The sequence below is a fragment of the Macaca fascicularis genome, chromosome 7, assembly GCF_037993035.2.
Source record: "Macaca fascicularis isolate 582-1 chromosome 7, T2T-MFA8v1.1".
In the NCBI taxonomy this organism is placed as follows: Eukaryota; Metazoa; Chordata; class Mammalia; order Primates; family Cercopithecidae; genus Macaca; species Macaca fascicularis.
This window is the reverse complement of record NC_088381.1, coordinates 11,300,091-11,322,781: the sequence shown is the minus strand read 5'-3', so window position 1 is coordinate 11,322,781 and position 22,691 is coordinate 11,300,091. Positions and strand designations below refer to the sequence as shown.

General features: G+C 44.0%; 1 protein-coding gene and 1 long non-coding RNA gene across 2 annotated transcripts; one reads left to right on the top strand and one right to left on the bottom strand.

Moving 5' to 3' along the window:
- Positions 1–7,409: 7,409 nt before the first annotated feature.
- ACTC1 (actin alpha cardiac muscle 1) lies at positions 7,410–12,693 on the top strand. The gene is made up of 7 exons (XM_005559097.5): positions 7,410–7,468; positions 8,116–8,266; positions 9,379–9,703; positions 10,381–10,542; positions 10,671–10,862; positions 11,624–11,805; positions 12,364–12,693. The coding sequence occupies exons 2-7, from the start codon at positions 8,138–8,140 to the stop codon at positions 12,505–12,507; spliced, it is 1,134 nt and encodes a 377-aa protein (XP_005559154.1). The 5' UTR covers positions 7,410–7,468; positions 8,116–8,137; the 3' UTR covers positions 12,508–12,693.
- A 1,112-nt stretch (positions 12,694–13,805) lies between these two features.
- Positions 13,806–22,564, bottom strand: LOC123574410 (uncharacterized). Its single transcript, XR_006699265.3, has 2 exons — positions 22,415–22,564; positions 13,806–16,656 (listed from the first exon to the last, which is right to left on the bottom strand). It is a non-coding gene; the product is annotated as an uncharacterized lncRNA (long non-coding RNA).
- Between the last annotated feature and the right edge of the window lie 127 nt (positions 22,565–22,691).

Sequence of the window (22,691 nt, the reverse complement as noted above, 5' to 3'; positions counted from 1 at the left end):
TTAAATAAGAGGTGGTTAAGATGAACTGGTTATTCGTAGTCTTAGTTAAGAACGATTTTGATCATAAAATAGCTGTAAAGATGTTTTCCTAAAAGAAGTGCTTTCAGACTCTCCACATGAAGACAAAGCCTTCAGCAGTACATTCATATGGTTTAGTTTTATGTTTGTGATAGACCAATTTTTAAACTACAAGTTCAACAGCTGACTTGGAAACCAGAACCCACCCTCTGAAATATATAAGTGGGATATATACAGATGGTATAATCCCAAGGGCAGAGCCTGCTCTGATTTTGACGTTCTTTACTTCCAGCTGTTGACTAGAGATAATTTACATTATAATAGTAGGACCAAGAAATGCTTTTAATGCAAATTCCTTGCATTGCATGTCTCTCTTTGAAGAACAAGTGGACATTCTTGCAGACTACCAGAATAGGAGGCTGTTTGTCTTTTCCCAGCCCAGCGGCTATAAGTAGATATGGAAGCCGAGGCCTTATGAATTTTATGCCACATTTAGTTTTATCTTAGGGAGGTTACAATATAGAGCTTTACAAACTCCCCCAGACACATTATTTTCTTTGTACTTTTCTGTTCACTGTTTTTCCTAGTTTATCACAATGAACACATACTATATTAATAATGAGGGAAATATTATCTTAGATTGCCAGTTATACTTACCATGTTAAGAGGAAAATCAAAATGATATTATAGCTTACAGGTAATTGTTTTTTCATTAAACAATATATGCTATTTATTTATTTATGTTTGAGTCAGGGTCTTGCTTTGTCACTCAGGCTGCAGTGCAGTGGTGTGATCACGGCTCACTGCAACCTGGACATCTCAAGCTCAAGCAATCCTTCCACCTTAGCCTCTGGAGTAGCTAGGACCACAGGCATGTGCCACCATGCCCAGTTAATTATTGTCTTTTTGTAGAGATGGGGTTTTGTCAGGTTGCCCAGACTGGTCTTGGACTCCTGGATTCAAGCAATCCCCCTGCCTTGGCCTCCAAAATTGCTGGGATTACAGGTATGAACTACCACATCTGGCCTGTGCTTTCACTGGGATGGAAAAAATTACATATATATATGCAAGTAATGGTGGACTGTTAGCTATTTGTAAAATGGCCATCCCAATTGTAATTTCAAATGTTCTCTTCATTGTTCTCGTAAATTCATTCTTATCTATTCATTCATTCTTTGTTTTGTCCCACACAAGATTTGTGCCAGCTTACAAAGATAGAGAGAAAAATGAAAACTAAAAGTAGAAGAAAAATTAAAAAAAAATAGAGATGGGTGTGTAAAACAGATCAAAATGACCAATAATCGCTGTAACAATTGGGCCACATAAGTGGTTCTCTAAAATTTTTCTTAGCCAACACCAAAAGTGAAACCTTAGCTGGTCACTAGATTCAGGGACCACAGATCAAAACAAACTAGTTGGTTGGTAGATGTGCTTCTGCCCTTGGTACTGGAGTTAGACAGGGAATTCTCCCAAGGAGGCTTATAAAGAAGATTGTGTCCTATGATGAATGTCCATGAAAACATCCTTACAAGGTCCTTACAATAGAGACGGTGACCTACTCTCACACAGCCCCTCAACATAGGCTGGTGACATCATATCAAAGAACAGTTGGGGCTGGGGGCTGGGTGCAGTGGCTCACACCTATAATCCCAGCACTTTGGGAGGCCAAGGCAATGGGATCACCTGAGCTCAAGGGTTCGAGACCAGCCTGGGCAACATGGGGAAACCCTGTCTCCATGTACAAAAAAATTATAAACAAAAAAAAAAACAGAGAATAGTTGGGTAAAAATGGCTTCTACATAGAAGTCTGCCCAGCTTCATCTAGAAACTGACCTTGTTGACCATACACACATAGAAAGTGGCAGGATAGTGCCAGCCTCTAGGAAAGTCTCAGGAAATGTCAACGATTAGTGTTACCATTACCAACATTGTGTGTCAGATGAGCGCCTGATCTTTGCTGGGGAAGAGATGGGCGCTACGTGACGCAGGTGAGTGAAAGTGGCCCGCAGGTGGTTTTCCGAGCTCACAGCTCTTACTTCTGATGCAGGTCTTCCAGCTCTTCTACTTGCAGGTCAGGCTTACATTGGACATTGTCATGGTTGGGCTCTCTAGGATAGATGGGTTTGCTCCAGGTGATACTTGAAAAACGGAAACTCCATAAACAAAGCCACTGCCAGTGTGCAGAGCAAGTCAAATCTGAGCTAAGAGCAGTAGCTTCCAAGCAGAAACCCATGGGCGTGAGCATTTCATTCTTCACAGACAAACTCCTTTTAAGGAATTTAAAAGGCTATCTAGAAATCCTTTCTGACTCTTCCCCCTGACTTCACCAGGATAGAGGAGAATACAAATGTGGTCTTTAGGCTGAGTGCGGTGGCTCACGCCTGTAATCCCAACAATTTGGGAGGCCGAGGCGGGCAGATCTCTTGAGGCCAGAGCTCAAGACCAACCTGGCCAACCTGGTGAGACCCCATCTCTACTAAAAATACAAAAATTAGGCAGGCATGGTGGTGCGTGCCTGTGTTCCCAGTTACTCAGGAGGCTGAGACAAGAGAATCACTTGAAACTTGCAGTGAGCTGAGATTGCACCACTGCACTCCAGCCTGGGGGCCAGAGCAACACTGTCTCCAAAAAAAAAAAAAAAAAAAAATGTGGTCACCAGGATCCAGAGAAGCATCTCCAGTCTATGTTCCCTTCTATATTCTCCCTCCCCCGTACCCCTTCCTCCTTCCCCTGTCCTCCTTTTCTGAATCGTATTAACTGGTTCATTACAGTTGGTCCTATCATGTTAGAAGACAGTGACGGCTGGGATCTACCAAGAGCAGAATCCATCTGGGGCCAAATACCCTCTGCCTGGGTTAATCCTCTTGGTGGTTGCATATAAAACACGGGGAAGTATGCTGTGAAGATTAGCCATGCCTCATATATTGGATTCTGAACACCAGGATGCGTGGGGGCCTGCAGCCCTCATCATCCCGTCACTTTCTCCTTTTAATGAAAACTGAAACCCAGCTCCAGTCAGAGGGCGGAGGGGGTGAACAAATGTGTAGGCAAAGAAAATAGGAATGTTTAGGAAGGCTAGATCCTCCCCCCCCGATCTGATCTAAACCGAGGCTCTCCCTCCCTCTGGCACACAGACTGCAGGAGGGACGGGAGGGGATGGGGAGGGCTCATGGGCAGGAATTAAGTGTGGCTCTGTCTGTTTCTGGCTTCTCTGTAAATACTGTGACACCTCCGAATGGAGGAACAGCTGAGATAAGTGACTGCTAATCCCCCAGTGCCGGGGAGGAGGCCGGGCCGCTCCCTTCCAGATCCCAGCAGATGGTGGATGAAACAGACTTCCCCCTAGGCAAGGGCAGTGGGAACTGTCCCACCTTCTGTTCCTTCGGTTTGCCCTGCACGTCTCCCTCATGGCCAGTCCATGCCGAGAAGGGCCTCGCTGGCCCTCGAAAGCCCTGGGGACCCGCCCCAGCTCTGCCATCCCACTGGGATCTACAAGGTCAGCCAACCTGGCCTCCAGCCAGCACTGGCAGCTTGTACAGCATCCAGCAAAGCTCTGTGGGCTTCGGAGAGAACAGCCAAGCAGTGCCGCTAAGTTTTTCACTCTGCAGAGAAACGTACCTGGGGGAAAAGGGTTAGGGCTCATTGAAAATGCAGATTCAATCTTCCAGGGTGGAACCCAGGAATCGGAATTTCTATTAGGCGGTCTAGGTAATTTGGCTGGAGGCAGTTTTAGCATCACATTCTGAGAAATAGCAGACCAAGTATATGTGAAGGTAGTTTTGGTGGTGGTTGGGAACAGGGCTTAAAGCCAGGTGCCCGAGTTTGAATTGTCACTCTACCATTTGCTCACCTGTGTGACCTCGGACAAAAAAGGCTCAGTGGTTCCCCAACTCACAGGATAGAAACCAGTCTTTCTCAAACTGCAGGAAGCACAGTTTCGTCACAATTAGCAATAAAAAAATAACATTGGGACTGATGTGAATGCACTGAGCACTTTTGAACTGTGTATTTCTAAATGGTTAAGAGAGTAAATTTGATATTATGCATATTTTACCATAATAAAAAAAAATCTAGAATGCACCAAAGAGGAGATGTCACTTTTTTTTTCTTTGTTTTGTAATTTTTTTTGGTTTTGAGATGTCATTTTTATATACTTAAAAAGCCAATCTCAATTTTCAAATTAAGTGGATCCATAAAAAGTTGTTTAAATAAAAGTCAGTCATGAAATCTTACTTTCCTGTTGCTTTACATTTTAAAATATATAAAATAAGGTTCAAAGTTTTTAAAATGTGGAACTCAAGGCTGGGCTTGGTGGCTCATGCCTGTAATCCCAGCACTTTGGGAAACTGAGGCTGGCAGATCACTTGAGTCCAGGAGCTTGAGACCAGTCTAGGCAACACAGTGAAACCCCGTCACTTCAACAAATACAAAAATTAGTTGGGTGTGTTGGCGTGTACCTGTAGTCCCAGCTGTTTGGGAGGCTGAGGTGGGAGGATCAGCTAAGATGGGAGGATCACCTGAGCCTGGGAGGTCGAGGCTGCAGTGAGTCCTGATTATACCGCTGCACCTCATTATACCTGATTATACCTGGGTAACAGAGGGAGACGCTGTCTGAAGCAAACACACAAATACATAAAAATAAAATAAAATGTGGAAATCGAGCAGTAATACAAATAGTAAATATCAAATAAGCATTCTTTCTTGCCACACACATAATACATATGAAAATACAGTGTTTTGAGTGTTAAGCGGTGAAAATGAGTGGAATGGGAAATATATTTTTCAAATATTTTAAGGGTGAATATTGTTCCACAAAACTGCTGTGAGTCCTCCACTGTTCTACCCGCCTCCCACTAGAGCCAGTGGGCCTGAGATGAGGGAGCTGGAAGTGGCCTCCTAGGCCCCGGAAGCCTGTGTGAAGGACTGAGGTCAATAACCATGGTTTTCCATTCCTGAGAGTGCTTGCACCTATAGCAGTGAAAGTGGGACTCTCTCATCAGCCGTTCCCATGTAGAAACTCTTTTTCTCACACAAATGTTCATAAACTTCAGTTCTGCTCTACTTTTAAAAACGAACAACATTCCTCAGGAAGCCTTTCTTGGAAACTCTTTCAGACTCCCCTTCCCTTTTTGTGACTATCCTGCTGATACCTCTTTTTCCTTCCCAGTTTGTGCCATAGCTGTCTGACTTTGCTGTAATTGCCACGGAGGATGAGTCCTGTTCTGTTTTATTTATCACTGAATCCTTAACTAGTACAGTTCTCGTCCTGCAAAGATTTGCTGAGTCAATGAAGAATGAAATCAACCTGATTCTTTAAAAGGCAGAGCTACTACTGCCTCCAAAAGTATCATTATTACGCATACAATTTGCTTTGTATCTTCCATCTCACATACAGCATTTGTTTCTAATTATTACAATACACAATCACCTCTGCGGGAAGTGTTAGGGTATCGCTTTTGAGAGGGAAAACTTGGGGCTTGGGAAGGTTAAGTGTCTTGCTCAAGACCAAACAGATAGTAAGTAGTAAGTGATGGAGGCAGCATTTGAGCCCAGGTCTGTCTGACTGACACCAGTCCCATTTCTCCTTTTCCTTGGTTTTTCTATATTTTCACGAGAGGAGGCAGTTCTACCCTTGGCATCCTGTCGATAAACATTTTTACTGTAAAATGCCTGCTGTGCTGCACGGAGTAATCTCAGCCAGGCCTCTTACCCAGTCCCACCACACAGCTGCCCTCGCGTTTCTTCTCCAGACCAACCCAAACATGGTTGGGGAGTTCAGAGGGGAGGGCCCAGCATTCCCCAGTCGGGACAAGTATCTAATCAGCAGGCCTCCTCAGCATATCAACCCAAGACCACTCTAGAGAGAGATGCCAGTGCCCAGTTTTCTATTTTTAACTGGTGTGAACTGGAGGAAAAACACAAGCATTAAAAATCAAAGCGCCAGTCAAGAACTGAGAATGCAGGGCACCCCAGGGCAAACTAGTGATCTGTGTCCTTCTTACATCTCCCTCTTCCTTCCCCCTCTCCTTATTTCATGCCATTTTTCTTTTTCCTTCTCAAAACTTCAAGATCCTGCAAAATCTGTTTTCCACAGAGGAGTTGATATCTGTCATTTACGCCAATGCTTCTCACACTTTAATGTACACACCAAGCAAATGAGGATCTTGCTGAAAAGCGGATTGGGATGGCACTTGAGACTGCATTTCTAGCTCATTTCCGGGTTATGACAATACTGCTTGTCCACAGGCTGCACTTTGAGTGGCAAGGATTGGTGTATTCTCAGTTTAAGTTGCTGCTATGTTCTCCATCAAAGTATTTGCCTTTTCAGTCTTGTCTCCACCTGGAATGAAGGCCTCTGCCCCCAGTTGAAAGATGCTCATCTCCCCACCATCAGGTGAGCAAGCTATTTTTGGCATTTGTTCCTTTATTCACTTTGGCAGCAGGGGATCCTTTTCTGACCTGAAGACCAGAGTCTGAATTGGAGCAAGACTCCCGCAGCATGGATGAGGGCTACCCAATAATTGGGCTGGGGTAAACCTGGTCCCTTCTCCAGGAAGACTTGGTCAAGCTCTCACAGAAACCCTTTTCTGACTCTTCCCTGGCCAGACCCTGATCCATGCATGGGCCGGAACTGGGGTGGCCTTGGTTAATCTCAGCTTTCTGACCTAGATGAGCCCAGCCCTAGCTCTCTGAGTAAAGCCATCCAGGCTGGTGGGGAATAGACGAGAAGGGTGCCCTGTCCCGGGTGCCCCTTTTGCAGCCACTCAGATGTGCTGCTGTGGTGTCCTTTGTGCTCCTGGCAGCCCTGGAAGATGAGAAGCCGCTGTTGCTCCCCTGCTGCCCTGGCCCAGCTGTCAGGACCCCTCAGCAGAGGGCAGGGCGCCAAGCCTTCCCACTGCATGTGGCTTATTGTCCCCAAGGCTGGCTGGGCTGCGGAGGACCGAATCCACAGCCCATCCAGGGAGCACCCCCACCCCAGAAAGGGGGAGGGGAGGGGAGGGGAGGGGAGGGGAGGGGAGGGGAGGGGAGGGGAGGGGAGGGGAGGGGAGGGGAGGGGAGGGGAGGGGAGGGGAGGGGAGGGGAGGGGAGGGGTGGGCTGGCGTCACTCAGTCTTCCCCTGCCCCCTACCCTTCACCGCCTGCCCCTCCCCAGCTCCCTATTTGGCCATCCCCCTGGCTGCCCCCTCCCCTTCCTTACATGGTCTGGGGGCCCCCTGGCTGATCCTCTCCCCTGCCCTTGGCTCCATGAATGGCCTCGGCAGTCCTAGCGGGTGCGAAGGGGACCAAATAAGGCAAGGTGGCAGACCGGGCCCCCCACTCCTGCCCCCGGCTGCTCCAACTGACCCTGTCCATCAGCGTTCTATAAAGCGGCCCTCCTGGAGCCAGCCACCCAGAGCCCGCCGCCGCCCGAGCCGAGCTGAGCCGAGCCGAGCCGACCCGCCCCGCCGACGGTGAGTCAGCGCCCGGCCTTGCGCGCTCACTTCTCGCCAGGTCCGCGGGCCGCGCCGGACTCCAGCCCCGCGCCGCCACCTGGCCCGCTCGGCCGGTCCTCAGCCAGCGCCCCGGCTCCTGCCGCTCTACGACTCCCTTTTTTTTTTTTTAAGCCCACACTTTATTTGGTTCTAGCTTATTTTGTCCTGGGCGTCGGTCCTCGCAGGACCTCGCAGGGGCTCTAAGAAGGGGAATTTTGTGGCTCCCCAAGGGTCGTGCTTTCCCCTCCATCTGGGGCACAGGCATGGCGATACGGACAGGGCTGGAGATCGTGCTCCCAGTTGGTGAAAAGAAAGAAAGTTAAAGGGCTGGGGAGGACTAAAGGGCTGGGTTTCATGGGTCCCTCCTTGCACCTGGCACCCTAGGTGGAACTCTTGGCCAGGGAGCCTGGGTGGATTCCTCTGCCCTTCTCTGTCCCCAGTCTCTTCCGCGGTTTCTTCCCTCCCTTTTTTGACTCGAGGGGAAGGGAGGTGGCAGGAGTGTTCCCCGCCCAACCCCCTGTCCAGTCCCCACAAACCCCCTTCTACTCTGTCCCCTCCTCTGGGTGCGGAGAAGGCCAGCTGCACAGGCAGCTGAGCGTGGTCCGCCTCTCCTCCTCAACCTGCAGAACCCCCTGAAGCTGTGCCAAGATGTGTGACGACGAGGAGACCACCGCCCTGGTGTGCGACAACGGCTCTGGGCTGGTGAAGGCCGGCTTTGCGGGCGATGACGCGCCCCGCGCTGTCTTCCCGTCCATCGTGGGCCGCCCGCGGCACCAGGTAAACTTCCCGCGGAGCCCCCAGTCCCACTTGTGACCCTTTCAGTCCAGCGATCTAGGAAATGGCTCTCACCTGACCCTCTTGTTCGATGAACTCTTTAGGCCCAATTTAGAAAAGGCGGATCCACTTCAAATCCAAGCCAAGGCAAGCAATACCACCCCCCCCCAAACCCCAACATACTGAGAAATGTACACCTGAGTGGCAGGCCTCTCAAAGGGTGGCACTCCCGGGTGTGAAGGCCACCAGTTTCTCTCCACTTACGGCCTTTTGGACTTTGAGTCCTTAGTGTCTCCTCTGCCTTATACACTTCATTTTCTTCCTTGTCCTCTCTTTTCAGTCCTGTTTAAAACTTCTAACAATATAACCTCTCCCAACCGACCAGGACCCAATCCACATTCCTCTCTCATGTTCGCAGCCAGTTTACAGGGTTCCCCAAAGGTGTAATCTATCTCCTTCCTGGCTGCTGCATTTTTAGAAGCCAGGCATGACAGAGGCAGCAAGTGCCATGGTGATAGCGACATACCACCTCGTTTATTAAAAGAAATGCCATGCTCTCTGGGTTTGTCACATGCCTGGCCAGACAGGCTGCCAAGGAGGAGAGCTTAGTTCTCAGAGCTGACGAATGACTCCAGGACAGCTCTGGACAGGCTGAATTTCACTGTTGGAGTGAGGATGGCATAGCAGCCCATCATTATGTGTTCACTTGAATGTCAAAATCTTTTTCTTAGGAGAAATACAATGTGTCATTAATTCAGTCATTCCAAAATGCAGTCATCTATATCCCAGTTGACATGGGTGATGAGCTTAATAATTTAATGAAGGCATATGATATTTTTAAGGTGAGGTGAGGCTCTGCTTCTTCAGTGAAACAGCTTCATTCTCTCCTGAGTTCTATTCTCAACAATAGAATTATACATCTTTGGGGGAGTGGGGAGAAGGTAAAAGACTGATTTTTAAATAATTCTTCTAAATTGGGATAAAATCCTATTGCTTATTATTTCTGGTATTTAAATATGTTCCTTGACTTGGGCAGTTAGATATAAATGGACAAGACACTGATTATATTCTTGACATGGCGAGGACATGATTTTCTCATTTTTTCCTTCTCATAGGGAGTTATGGTGGGTATGGGTCAGAAGGACTCCTATGTAGGTGATGAAGCCCAGAGCAAGCGAGGCATCCTGACCCTGAAGTACCCCATCGAGCACGGTATCATCACCAACTGGGACGACATGGAGAAGATCTGGCACCACACCTTCTACAACGAGCTCCGGGTGGCTCCCGAGGAGCACCCCACCCTGCTCACAGAGGCCCCGCTGAACCCCAAGGCCAACCGGGAGAAGATGACTCAGATCATGTTTGAGACCTTCAATGTCCCTGCCATGTACGTGGCCATCCAGGCAGTGCTATCCCTGTATGCTTCTGGCCGCACCACAGGTATGCAGGGCTCTGGGGACAGTTACTGACTAATCACATTCCCAAGTCACCGACCTTGCTGTGAATCAGATCCCCCAATTGAAAAAGGGATAATTCCTTTCCTCCCATTCCCTAGCAAGGTCTGTGCTAAGAGAGAGAGGCAACAATAGTGCCCTGAGGTTAGATTCAGAGCACACTTACTGTGGGAGCTGATAGCTTGTGGAGTTAGGTCTTTCCCTTATTTAAAGCTCAGCGCAATGTAGCAACTTGGAGTGCAGCAGTCATTGTTATGTGTTTAAACCATCATATCACCTGGGCAAGCATCCCCAAGGAGAATACATTCCCTGTGGGGTCTGAGTCAAAAGAGAGAGAAAGATGTAAGTTCAATAGGAGCAAAGAAAAACACACTTGGGTGCTTACATAATGTGCGCTCATGGCTGATAAGAAGGATGGTCATTTGAAAGTGTCCCTGGGAATTTTTTCTACTATAATAGTTAAAAGGATGAGCTGCAGTTTTCTTCAGATTTAGTATCCATGATGCTCATTTTTATTCTTTGTGTGTAAGGAATCTAATTTCATCTGGATCAATGCCCATTGCTAGCATCTCTTAGCCAAGATTGGAAGCAGGCTTTGCCATGGCTAAAGCAGTGGTGTTGTCCTCAGGAATTTACCTTGTTCTTGTCTGCTTCCCTGGGCAGGCATTGTTCTGGACTCTGGGGATGGTGTAACTCACAATGTCCCCATCTACGAGGGCTATGCTTTGCCCCATGCCATCATGCGTCTGGATCTGGCTGGTCGGGACCTCACTGACTACCTCATGAAGATCCTCACTGAGCGTGGCTACTCCTTTGTCACCACTGGTGAGTGTGTGTGTGTCTCATCTGCCACAGTGTGGGTCTGCTTTCTTCCTCCCTCACTGAATCCACCTACCTCCCGACAGTTGACTTCTTGCTGCAGAGCATGACTGTGATACTCTTTATTTCTGCAGCTGAACGTGAAATTGTCCGTGACATTAAGGAGAAGCTGTGCTATGTCGCCCTGGATTTTGAGAATGAGATGGCCACAGCTGCCTCTTCCTCCTCCCTGGAGAAGAGCTATGAACTGCCTGATGGCCAAGTCATCACTATTGGCAATGAGCGCTTCCGCTGTCCTGAGACGCTCTTCCAGCCCTCCTTCATTGGTGAGTTGTAGGGTCTGGTGCAGAGGCACGATTTTCCCTGGAAATCTTAGGGTCTCCCAGAGTGAAATCTAGAAGGCTCAAGAAGCTCTTGAGTTAAAAGAAGTCAAAGTTTGGACTCCCACACAGCTCAACCTCAAGTCCTGATGGCTCATTAAAGGGAAAGTCTATGTTCTGCTCTAGTGATATAAAGGATGACACACTGAGTTCATCTCAAAATAAAGGATGACACAGAGTAGTAACTGAATATCACATATCTGCAGGAAAAGGGCTATTTCACAAGAGCTGACTTATTCCAGTAAGTTTCATTACCAAGTAGCTGGATTTTCCAAGTTACTCATCATTAAATGCAATAACATTCCTACTCATATTAATAACTGGACACTGGTATGTCAACAAATATCCTTCCTAAGCAATGCTTTCCACGAGGAACTTTGTCAGGATCTGATTTAAGTCCATAAAATCACATTCATTGTAAGTTTAAACGTGTATCTTTTCCTTTTCCAATACATCTTCATACATCTGATAGTTTCAGGAGGTGTTTACACGAAACAGGTGCTAAGCACAGTTGCTCCTTTCTTGGCATTGTATTTTGGATTAACTGTGAGGCATCCATTGCACCCTGCAGTGTGTCTTATAGGGCAACATATGTTTCAGAGACAAATGGTGACAGCTCACCCACACAAAGAAGTCCTGTTCTCTTCCCCCTACCTTGACCCGAATGCACTGTGATGTGTGTGTGTGTGTGTGTGACTTGTTCCTAGGTATGGAATCTGCTGGCATCCATGAAACAACTTACAATAGCATCATGAAGTGTGACATTGATATCCGCAAGGACCTGTATGCCAACAATGTCTTATCTGGAGGCACCACTATGTACCCTGGTATTGCTGATCGTATGCAGAAGGAAATCACTGCCCTGGCTCCTAGCACCATGAAGATTAAGGTAAAGAACTTTTGTGAGTGGGAGATCCAAGGCAAGTCTTGGTATTCTAAGCAGAATTACGTTCCTAATTCCTTTTCCCCTCATACTCAGTTTCCTGTCTCCTACAAACTTTACCTATTAGTTTTTCTACCACTTTTTCTGATTTTCTTAGCACTTTTCCCAAGATAGGTAACTTCCAAAATGCTTTTAAGCAGTGAATAAAAATAAATCTTTGACCAAAAAAGACACACACACACGCAACAAAATCTTTGAATACATTTTTAAAGCCCCAACTTTTGGGCTAGCCTCCACTATATATTTAGCTTGTTGCCAAATTATACTCTAGATAAGTGGAGAAATTCCATTTTAATAATAGAATATATCTTTAATAATAGAAATGATGAAATAGAGGTGAGTTCATATAACTTGATTGGCCACATTATTTTGTGGTATGACATATCCCACATTGTAGCGAATTAGTATCTAATGTTTTTTTTCTGTGAACCCTCCCAACAATGTTATTTGCTCCCTTGCTTGGAACTTCAGAGTTCACTGGAAGTTTTTGTTTTCTTTCTGCAGATTATTGCTCCCCCTGAGCGTAAATACTCTGTCTGGATTGGGGGCTCCATCCTGGCCTCTCTGTCCACCTTCCAGCAGATGTGGATTAGCAAGCAAGAGTACGATGAGGCAGGCCCTTCCATTGTCCACCGCAAATGCTTCTAAGGTGCCTTCTCTCTCTATCTACCTTCCAGTCAGGATGATGCTATTATGCTTCTTGGAGTCTTCCGAACCACCTTCCCTCATCTTTCATCAATCATTGTACAGTTTGTTTACACACGTGCAATTTGTTTGTGCTTCTAATATTTATTGCTTTATAAATAAACCAGACCAGGACTTGCAACCTATAAAGGCCTCTCGTTTGTTTTTGGGGTAGGCGTGGGACGGGGCAGGTGTTTGCTTTGACACACTGAGCATTGTCAGAGTTCAGTACCACAAAATTCATCCAGATGAATTAATATGACAGTTAGCTGGGAGTTATAATACTAACTTTTGATTTCATATTTTGAGACAGAATCATGAATATATTTCATATCTGAAAAGCAGATTAAGGTTTAGTTCCATATAAGTAAGAAAAGCTATTGAATAAGACAATTCTCTAGAATTAGTTGCTGCAGATGCCACTGAAAATTGTTGTTTTAATGTATGTTCCAGTTTTTGTAACCTTGCAGAAAATACACATATATATTGACAGAGAAAGTCAAACATTATTTTAAGTAAATTGGCTTAACTTCTCAATTCTTTGAACTCTTCAGTTGACTTCCTGGGGGCTATGAAAAACATGAAGGTTGGCTGACAGTTGGGCCAGCCACATCCCGTTGCAAATACCCACTAAATGTATCAAGACCATTGTGTGTGTGCAAAACAAACGTGAGGAAGCAGGAGCCAAACCCTTCTGCCTCATCAGTGACTAACTTGCGAGACAGAAGCCTTCAAGCTCTTCATTTCTTTGAAAACTTGAGATCTTGGGTTGAGTGAACTGAAGGCTGCGAGGTCCTGAGGGAACAAGGGGAGGCGAGAGCCACAGTATTTGCTTTGCTCCGTGTATGGTGGGAAGGCTGCTTGGGGCAGTGTTGAAAAGAATTGAAGGTGTTCCATCCTCAAGGAGTTCACACACCTACACATAATCCCCTAGTGCGTGTGGGCCTGGAGGCTTTAAGGAGATGTATGTGGGTCTGAGTCTTAAAGAATGGTCAGGAATTCGGGAGGTGAGAAGAGCAGAGAGAACATCTCAGCAGAAGGAAGTGTGGCAGAAGCCAGGATATAAGACATGGGACAGGCTGGTAGGTGCTGATGAATTTTAGAAAATCCACTGGGAAAGGTAGATTTCAACTAGATTGCAGAAGCCTTACAGATTTTTGTTTTCAAATTAATTGCCAGTGAATTGTTAGCATTCACACAAATGTTTGAATGAACTTAATTGAGCTTTATTGATGAGGATTCAAGACACATAGATTAAGCAACTGGTGCAATGTTATAAACTTTATTGGTGGAATATGCAAGACAGGAACTCAGATTTTCTGACATCTACCCTGATGGTGTTTCTAAAATAATCTTTCTAACTTTAGTTACAGTTTATCAAGGGTAACCCCATTCTATCACATGCCTTTTGAGAATTTGGGTTCAATATTTGCAGTACTCTGGACTCAGTAGACATCTTTAATAAATTGTAACACATTGCCACTGTCATTCAAGGTCATGTGTGTGTCTTTATGCCCTTTCATACCAAAAATATCTTTTGATCCCTGATTCTGGGTTGGGCGTAGTATTAAGGGCAGGAGACACAAAGATGGATGAGAGCACACTTTCTGTGATTAAAAAGCTTAGAGTTTAGAGTTCTGTATCTAGCATGTCCAAATGGAAGGCCTTCTATGCAATAAAGGCTAAACAATACATTAATTTGTTGGCATTATGTTAGGGCATTATATTCATATGAAGCCCTAACTCCCAATATAACTATTTCTTTAGATAAGGTGTAAACATTATTGTAGATCCACTCCCCGCCCCCGCCACCCCATTGTATCCTATAGCACAGATGAATTGGCTTAAAAGCCATGGATGGGGAGGTATGATTTCACTAGTTTTTGTGTCTCTTTCTTCTCCTCTGTACAAATGAGCGCATAAATATTATGAATTGTATCCTCCGAACACAGTATTAATGCTTTAACTGTAGACGATTGGCTGGGGTATCACCTCTGGCTCTTTCCATTTGTGATTAGAAACGGAGTGGATATTTTTACTTCTATGTAAAAGTAGAAGCTTTGAGAATCAGCTTCTGATATTTGTATCAGAAGAGGTAAGCACCCAGATTCTTGAATTTTGAGGTCTTCTCATCTCTGCTTGATTATAGGGTATAAATTATTAGAACAATTGAATCTTAAAAATTGCGCTTAAGGAAGGTACTAAGACAAAAGTGTCTGCTTAAGGTGATCTTCATATGTACACAATAACTAAGATGTGGATAGTGCCTATGTCTTTGGATAAAGTGCAATAAACAAAGAACTATATAAATTATATTTCTTCTTAATTTATAATGAAGTATTATTTGCAGTTTCTAATACCATTTCTTCACTTATTTTCACTAAACAATGACCATTATGTAAATGTGTTTAAATATTTAAGCGAGTGCAGTGGAGAGAAAAGAAATATTACTGAAGAAAATAAAATATTTCGAGGGGTAGGGCTGACTTATTGTATCCAGAGATACAATGTGAACAATGTGACTGGGTCTCCACCTTTCTTTCTTAGAATTTATTCTCCCATAGAATTTATTATGGTCTGAATTGTGTTCCCTCAAAACTCATATGAAGCCCTAACTCCCAATATGACTGTATTTGCAGACAAGGCCTTAAGAAAGTGATGAAGGTTAAATGAAGTCATAAGTGTGGGGCCCTAATCCAATAGGACTGGTGTTCTTCTAAGAGGGAGAAGAGACACCAAGAGTGCGAGCACAGAGGAAAAGCCACGTGAGGGCAGAGCCAGAAGTGGACCCATCTGTAAGCTGAGGAAAGAAGCCTACTGACACCTTGATCTTAGACATCCAGCCCCCAGAACTGTGAGAAGTAAATGTCTGTTTTTTTAAGCCACTGATATGGTTTGGTTGTGTCCTCACCCAAATCTCATCTTGAATTGTGGTTCCCATAATCCCCACATATCGTGGAGGGACCCAGTGGGAGGTAATTGAATCATGGGGGCGGTTACCCTCATGGTATTCTCATGATAGTGAGTGAGTGCTCATGAGATCTGATAGATTCATAAGGGGCTTTTCCCCCTTTTTCTCGGCACTTCTCCTTCTGGCCATCACATAGAGAAGGATGTGTTTGCTTCCACTTCCACCATGATTGTAAGTTTCCTGAGACCTCCCCAGCCATGCTGAACTGTGAGTCAATTAAACCTCTTTCCCTTATAAATTGCCCACTCTCAGGTATGTCTTTATTAGCAGCATGAAAACAGACTAATATAGCCACCCAGTCTATGGTATTCTGTTATGGCAGCCTTGGCAGACTAATATACGATTTCTCCACCATCCTATAGGTGATATAGGATTTACCAGCTTAGCAGCCTCTGAGACAAAAGAATACCTTCCCATATAGTACTGGCAGAAGCCCCAGGAAAGAGCCTGAGCCTGGTCAGTCTTAGGAACCGAGTCATACCATTCTTACCACAGGGGTTGATCAATAACTATTTATCAGGGGAGGGGTGATTCTCCAAAGGAAGAGGACAAAATAGTGCAAACGCCATACCCAATGAGCTAGAGGAGGAGAAAATTCTGGTGGCTTATAGGGGAAGAACTGATTGTTGGATGGCTCCCACCTTCCAGCTCAGGAGTTTTGATGTGGCAGGTCCTGAGAAGGACTTGAGAAGAGCAATGACTTCATGCAAACAAAACTAGGAGACAAGACTGAGAGTTTTTGGATAATACATTCCAGTGTGGCCTCAGGACTCAGGAACCCAGTGATCTCTATACGATCAGACTATCTGGATTTTTAAAAGGAAATAATAAGTCAGATTCATTTTATGGTTAATGTGATACAAATGCTATAAATATATACCAGTAACTAATAGGGAAGGAAAAAAATTGGGTCTTTTAGGCCTAAAACAGCAAAAGTTGTCTATGTTCACCTTAAGGTCTTCCAGGCTCATTATACAAGAAATCTCTCTTCCAAGCAGAGCTTCTCTGGCTGTTGCTATGGTAACCAAACTCATGGTAGGAAGACATCCAAAACAAAGCTCCTGGGGAGGTTGCAAAAGTACACCTCTGGTCACTGATGAACTTGATGTTAGGAGCCATTCTTTGAAGTTCATTCATTAGCCCTGGGTGCAATAGATGCAAGAAAGGTTGACTCGGAGGATAAAGAGCTTCATTTCAACTATAGTTCTCTGAGTTCTTGTGGTTCTGGGGTGCTTTCCCTCCCTGGTTGAGGCTGGAAGTGAAGGGGAGCTGGGTCAGCTGAGAGTTAAGTAGGAGTGGCCTGCATGTCCTTCAGCAACATTGTCTGCTTATTTTCCTGCATTGTTTTACTGTAACTTCCATGGAAGTCAGGACTAAAGAGAGGAGACAGAAAGAAAACGACCCCAAGGGAAGGCTGAAGTAAAGCGGAATTAAAAGAGGGCTTAGATAGTAGATGAGATGCAAACTCTAGAGTCAACTGTAAGCAAGGAATTGGGTCAACAGGGTAAGTGTTTAACACAGGAAGATGACTTTGGAACTATTACTGCAAGTGGCCTGGAGGCATCATGGAGGTCAGGATATGGTAAAACAGGCATCATGTAGGAAATTTAAGAGCAAATCTGCCTTAGGCAAAATAGTATTCTCCTAAGGCCTCTTGAACTCTAAGATATACACACGTTAGACTTCTTTTCCAGTGTCTTCCACCAAATGCTGGCCATCTGGGACATTCTCCCTATCGCTCCAGTTACAAATTGAAACTTACCTGTTATATTAGTCCATTCTCACATTGTTATAAAGAAATACCTGAGACTGGGTAGTTTATAAAGGAAAGATGCTTGATTGACTCATGGTTCTGCAGACTGTAAAAGAAGCATAGTAGCTTCTGCTTCTGAGGAGGCCTCAGGAAGCTTCCAATCATGACAGAAGGCAAAAGGGGAGTGAGGCATCTCACATGGTGGGAGCAGGAGCTAGGGACAGGGAGGGGCCACACACTTTTAAATGACCAGATCTCATGAGAACTCAGTCACTAACGTGAGGACAGTACCAAGGGAATGGTGCCAAACCATTCATGAGAAATTTGCCTCCATGATCAAATCACCTCCCGCCAGGCCCTCCAACATAAGATTTGGTGGGGACACAGATCCAAACCATATCATCCATCGTTTACCTGCATCCTTAAAAGAGCAGACTGTGCCAATTAAGCAATCTGTTACCTAAACTATGTTCCCAAGGGAATGCTCGAACAGCTCTCCCTGCCAGAACACAAGCATAATTTAACAAAAGTTTTCTACATATAGTTTCTTATTAGACTGCCCAAAGGATTGATGTTGCATGGGCGTTGGGTCAAAAAGATTTGAGTTTAAATCCTAGTTCTGCCACTGATGAGTTGAGTGGTCTTTAAATCACCTAGCTTCTTCAGGAAAGAAGAGCTAATTAAAATCATGTTCTCAGAGTTGTCATGAGAATGGAACAAAATGTGCTTAAGACACTCAGCACCATGCCCAGTACGAGCTGAATTATTTCAACTAGTTAACTCTCCTTCCTTCCCCATTTCCCTCTTTTTAGCATGAACTTTGGAGACTGGGTTGGGAGGTGATGGAGAGGGGCAGAGGTGGGCTACAGAAGTCTCTTCAAATCACATTGTTATGGTTTCTCTATGTTGAGTTTCTCTTGAGAATAGGAAAAATGAATAGGAAACATGAAGGAATAGAAAGCTGAGTCGGGAGAAAACCATTAAAGGGCATTTATAACAGGATGTGAAGGAAGGCAAAGAGGAACACAAAGTCTCTTTCTTGGAGACCTGAAGACAAATTACAGAGAGTCATAGTGTGGGCAGGAGGAGCAGCAGCTATGTGTGTGCACGTGAGTGTGTGCTCCCACACATAATACAGGTGAGAACAATGAACAGAGGGTTGGGCTGATGGCCATGCGAAAAGGATTTGCCCGCTGTTTTTCTTTGCTCTTCAACTCCCATTATTCTCCCCATCCCCTTCTCATCCACATTCAAGAGTCTGGCCTTTCCTCTTTTCCCTTTGTATCTAAGGAATCAGCATAGATGGACAAGTAGATTCACTATTGTCTAAATAAGTTGACATGAGAGAATTTGATTCCACAAGCCAAGACTTCCAACTAACTCCTTTTCCTGCCAGCCGGATCTGTACAGGAGCAGGCACTTAGGGAGAAACACTGTACCCACTCCTACTCCCACTCAACTCCCTGGCTTTGTGCCATGCCTCGGCCTCATGGAATTTCTTCTGTGTTTTTAGGGATTTGGGTTTCATGTTCTTTGGCTCTAGATCCTGGTCAATGCTCTCAGTCTTGAGGAACAGAACTCTCCTCAAACTAGGGAGTTAAGTTAGGAAAGGAGTTTATTAAAGAGATATAGAGGAACTCCTAAAATCTGAGGATATAGAGTTAGACTTCATAGGAAATGGGAATTTAGAACTGCAAAACCATCAGGAACAGCAGGCATTCTGAATTCTCTATCTCTTCAGTTCCCCCTTATAAATGAACTGTACCCATCTCTCCCACACAGATTTACTCATGTAACTCCTCCTGAAGGAATGGCCCTAGGCAAACAAGTTTGTTTCATGAATGGCCCCAGGACTAATGGAACCAGAGGGGAATATGTCTGACATGAGGACTTGTATAGCTAAGCACCAGCAACCAATCAGACATTTTTTTCTCTCTTTAGCTGGAACTAAGAAGCACAGGTGGTGCTGTTAGTTCTTTGTGGTCTCTGGAACTGACACATAGCAGATGGTGGCCAAGATGGGTTGAGAAAGCAAAGAAGGCAAAAAGTTGCCAAGAGAAACAAGAACATGGAGCTGCTACAGCTCAGGGAAAAAACAAGAATGCCTGAACGTACCTCTTGAGTAAGAGTTGTATATGCATGTGGATAAGTTGTTCCTGTATTATGCAGGCATTTTGGTGGAACACCACCTACATATATATTATATCTGTTTTCCTTTAACTCTGGGAAGTATTAGAAACATATTCAAAGTTCAGTTTGAGTAGAGAACAGCCTACATGATCACACCTACTGGAGTCTGCATTATACTTCAAATGAATGAAATGACTAGGTAGGATTTTAGACATCTTCAAACAAGTGGGAAGGATTAGGGTACAGTGGGTAAGGGCTGTCATCTAAAATACCACCAGGATGGCTACATAGTAGAAAGGAGAGCTTTATTGCAGATGTCAGTTTGCAAACCAGGAAGAAATAGACTCCAGTCTGGAGCAAAGGTACTCTGTCTTCAAGGAAGGAAAGGGCAAGTTGGGTTTTATGACCCACACAGTCCATATTACACAACCATGTCATACACATTTAGCAGGTGTGTGGGGAGGCTATCTATATTTATGAGGGGAGCCAAGATACGCACAATGGATAAACACATATGTAACATACATCCCATGTTCACTTTGGGGCAGGGTTTTAGCATTAAAATGAAGTGAAATTTGGCTGTTTACACCAAAAGGTGAACTATAGGACACAAAGACAGTTTGCATATAACCTTTATATGCTGGCAGAAACTGGTTTGTGGTCTGCAATTGAAGAGGATGTTTATAAGGCTGGTCCTGTGCCCCGTCAGAGTTGTAGTGATCTGGGTTGTAAATCAGTTAGGAGAGGTCTGGTAGCTCTTATTATTAGGGAGTTTAGCAAGCTGTAGCCAAATTCTACCAGATCAGACTGAAACTATTCCCAAAAATGGAGGAAGAAGGACTCCTCCCTAACTCATTCTGTGAAGCTAGCACCACCCTGATACCAAAATCTGGCAAAGACACATGAAAAAAGAAAACTACGAGCCAGTATCCCCACTAAACATAGATGCAAAAATCCTCAGCAAAATATTACCAAATCCAACAGCACATCAAAAAGTTAATTCCCCGTGATCAAGTAGGCTTCATTCTCGGGATGCAAGGTTGGTTCAACACAGGCAAATCAATAAATGTGATTCACTACATACACAAAATTAAAATAAAAAATCATAAGATCATCTCAATAGATTTTAAAAAAGCTTTCAGTAAAATATAAAATCCCTTCATGACTAAAAACCCTCCAGAAACTAGGCACTGAAGGAACACACCTCAAAATACTAAGAGCCATCAATGACAAACCCCCAGCCAATATCATACTGAATGGGCAAAAATTGAAAGCATTTCCCCTTGAGAACTAAAACAAGACAAGAATGCCTACTTTCACAATTCCTATTATTCAACATAGTACTGGAAGTCCTAGCCAGAGCAATCAGGCAACAGAAATAAATAAAAGACATCCAAATAGGAAAAGAAGAAGCTAAACGATCTCTCTTCATAGGTGATATGATTCTATATCTTGAAAACCCCAAAGACTCCACCAAAAGGCTCCTGGAAGTGATAAACAACTTTGGTAAAGTTTCAGGATATAAACTCAATGTATAAAAATCAGTATCATTTCTACACACCAATAACAGCCAGGTCAAGAGCCAAATCAAGAATACGATCCCATGCACAATGGTCACAAAAAATTAAAATACCTAGGAATACATCTAAACAAAGAGATGAAAGTTTTCTAAAAGGAGAACTACAAAACACTACTGAAAAAAAATCATAGATTACACAAACAAGTGGAAAACATTCCATACTCATGGATTGGAAGAATCAATATTGTTATCATACCACCCAAAGCAATCTACAGATTCAGTGCTATTCCTATCAAATCACCAGTGCCATTTTTTCACAGAAACAGAAAACACTATTCTAAACTTCATGTGGAACCAAAAGAGATCCTGAACAGCCAAAGCAATCCTAAGCAAAAAGAACACAGCTGGAGGCATCACATTACCAGACTTCAAATTATACTATAAGGCTACAGTAATCAAAACAGCATGGTACTGGTACAAAAACAGACACATAGGGCAATGGAACAGAATGGAGAACCCAGAAATAAAGCTGTACACCTACAGCCACCTGATCTTTGACAAAGTCGACTAAAATAAGCAATAGGAAAAGGACTCTCTATTCAATAAATGATGCTGTGATAGCTGGCTAGTCATGTGCAGAAGAATAAAATTGAACCCATACCTTTCACCATATATAAAAATTAACTCAAGATGGATTAAAGATTTAAATGTAAGACCTCAAAATACAAATATCCTAGAGGAAAACCTAGGAAACACCATTCCGGACATTGGTCTTGGGAAATAATTTATGACTAAGTCCTCAAAAGCAATAGCAACAAAAACAATGATGCGTGGGACCTAATTACATTAAAGAGTTTCTGCACAGCAAAGAAACTATCAACAGAGTAAACAGACAACCTACCAGATAGGAGAAAATATTCTCAAACTATGCATCCAACAAAGGTCTAATATCTAGAATATATAAAGAACTTAAACAATTGAAGAAGCAAAAAACAAATAACCCTATTAAAAATGGGCAAAAGACATGAACAGACACTTCTCAAAAGGCAGCACACAAGCAGCTAACAAACATATGAAAAAATGCTCAACATCACTAATCATCAGAGAAATACAAATCAAAACCATAATGAGATACCATTTCACACCAGTCAGAATGGCTATTAGTAAAAAGTCAAAAGTTACAGATGCTGGTGAGGCTTCAGAGAAAAGGGAGCACTTGTACACTGCTGGTGGGAATGTATATTAGTTCAGTCACTGCAGAAAGCAGTTTGGAGATTTCTCAAAGAACTTAAAACAGAACTACCATTTGATCTACCAATCTTATTACTGGGTACACATCCAAAAGAAAATAAATCATTCTACCAAAAGGATACATGCATGCATATGTTCATCACAGAACTATTCACAATAGCAAAGGCATGGAATCAACCCAGATGTCCATCAATGACAGATTTGATGAAGAAAATGTGGGATATATATGTCATGGAATACTACTCACCCATAAAAAAGAATGAGATAATGTCCTTTGCAGCAACATGGATGCAGCTGGAGGCCATTATCCTGAGTGAATTAATGCAGGAACAGAAAATCAAATACTGCCTGTTCTCAAGGACATTGCATACTCATGCACATAAGGATGTCAACACAAGACACTGGGAACTACTAGAAGAGAGAGGGAGGGAGAAAAGGAGGGAGGGAGAAAAGGAGGGAGGGAGGGAGGGAGGGGAGATCATTTGAAAAACAGTCAGATACTATGCACAACCTGAATGACAGGA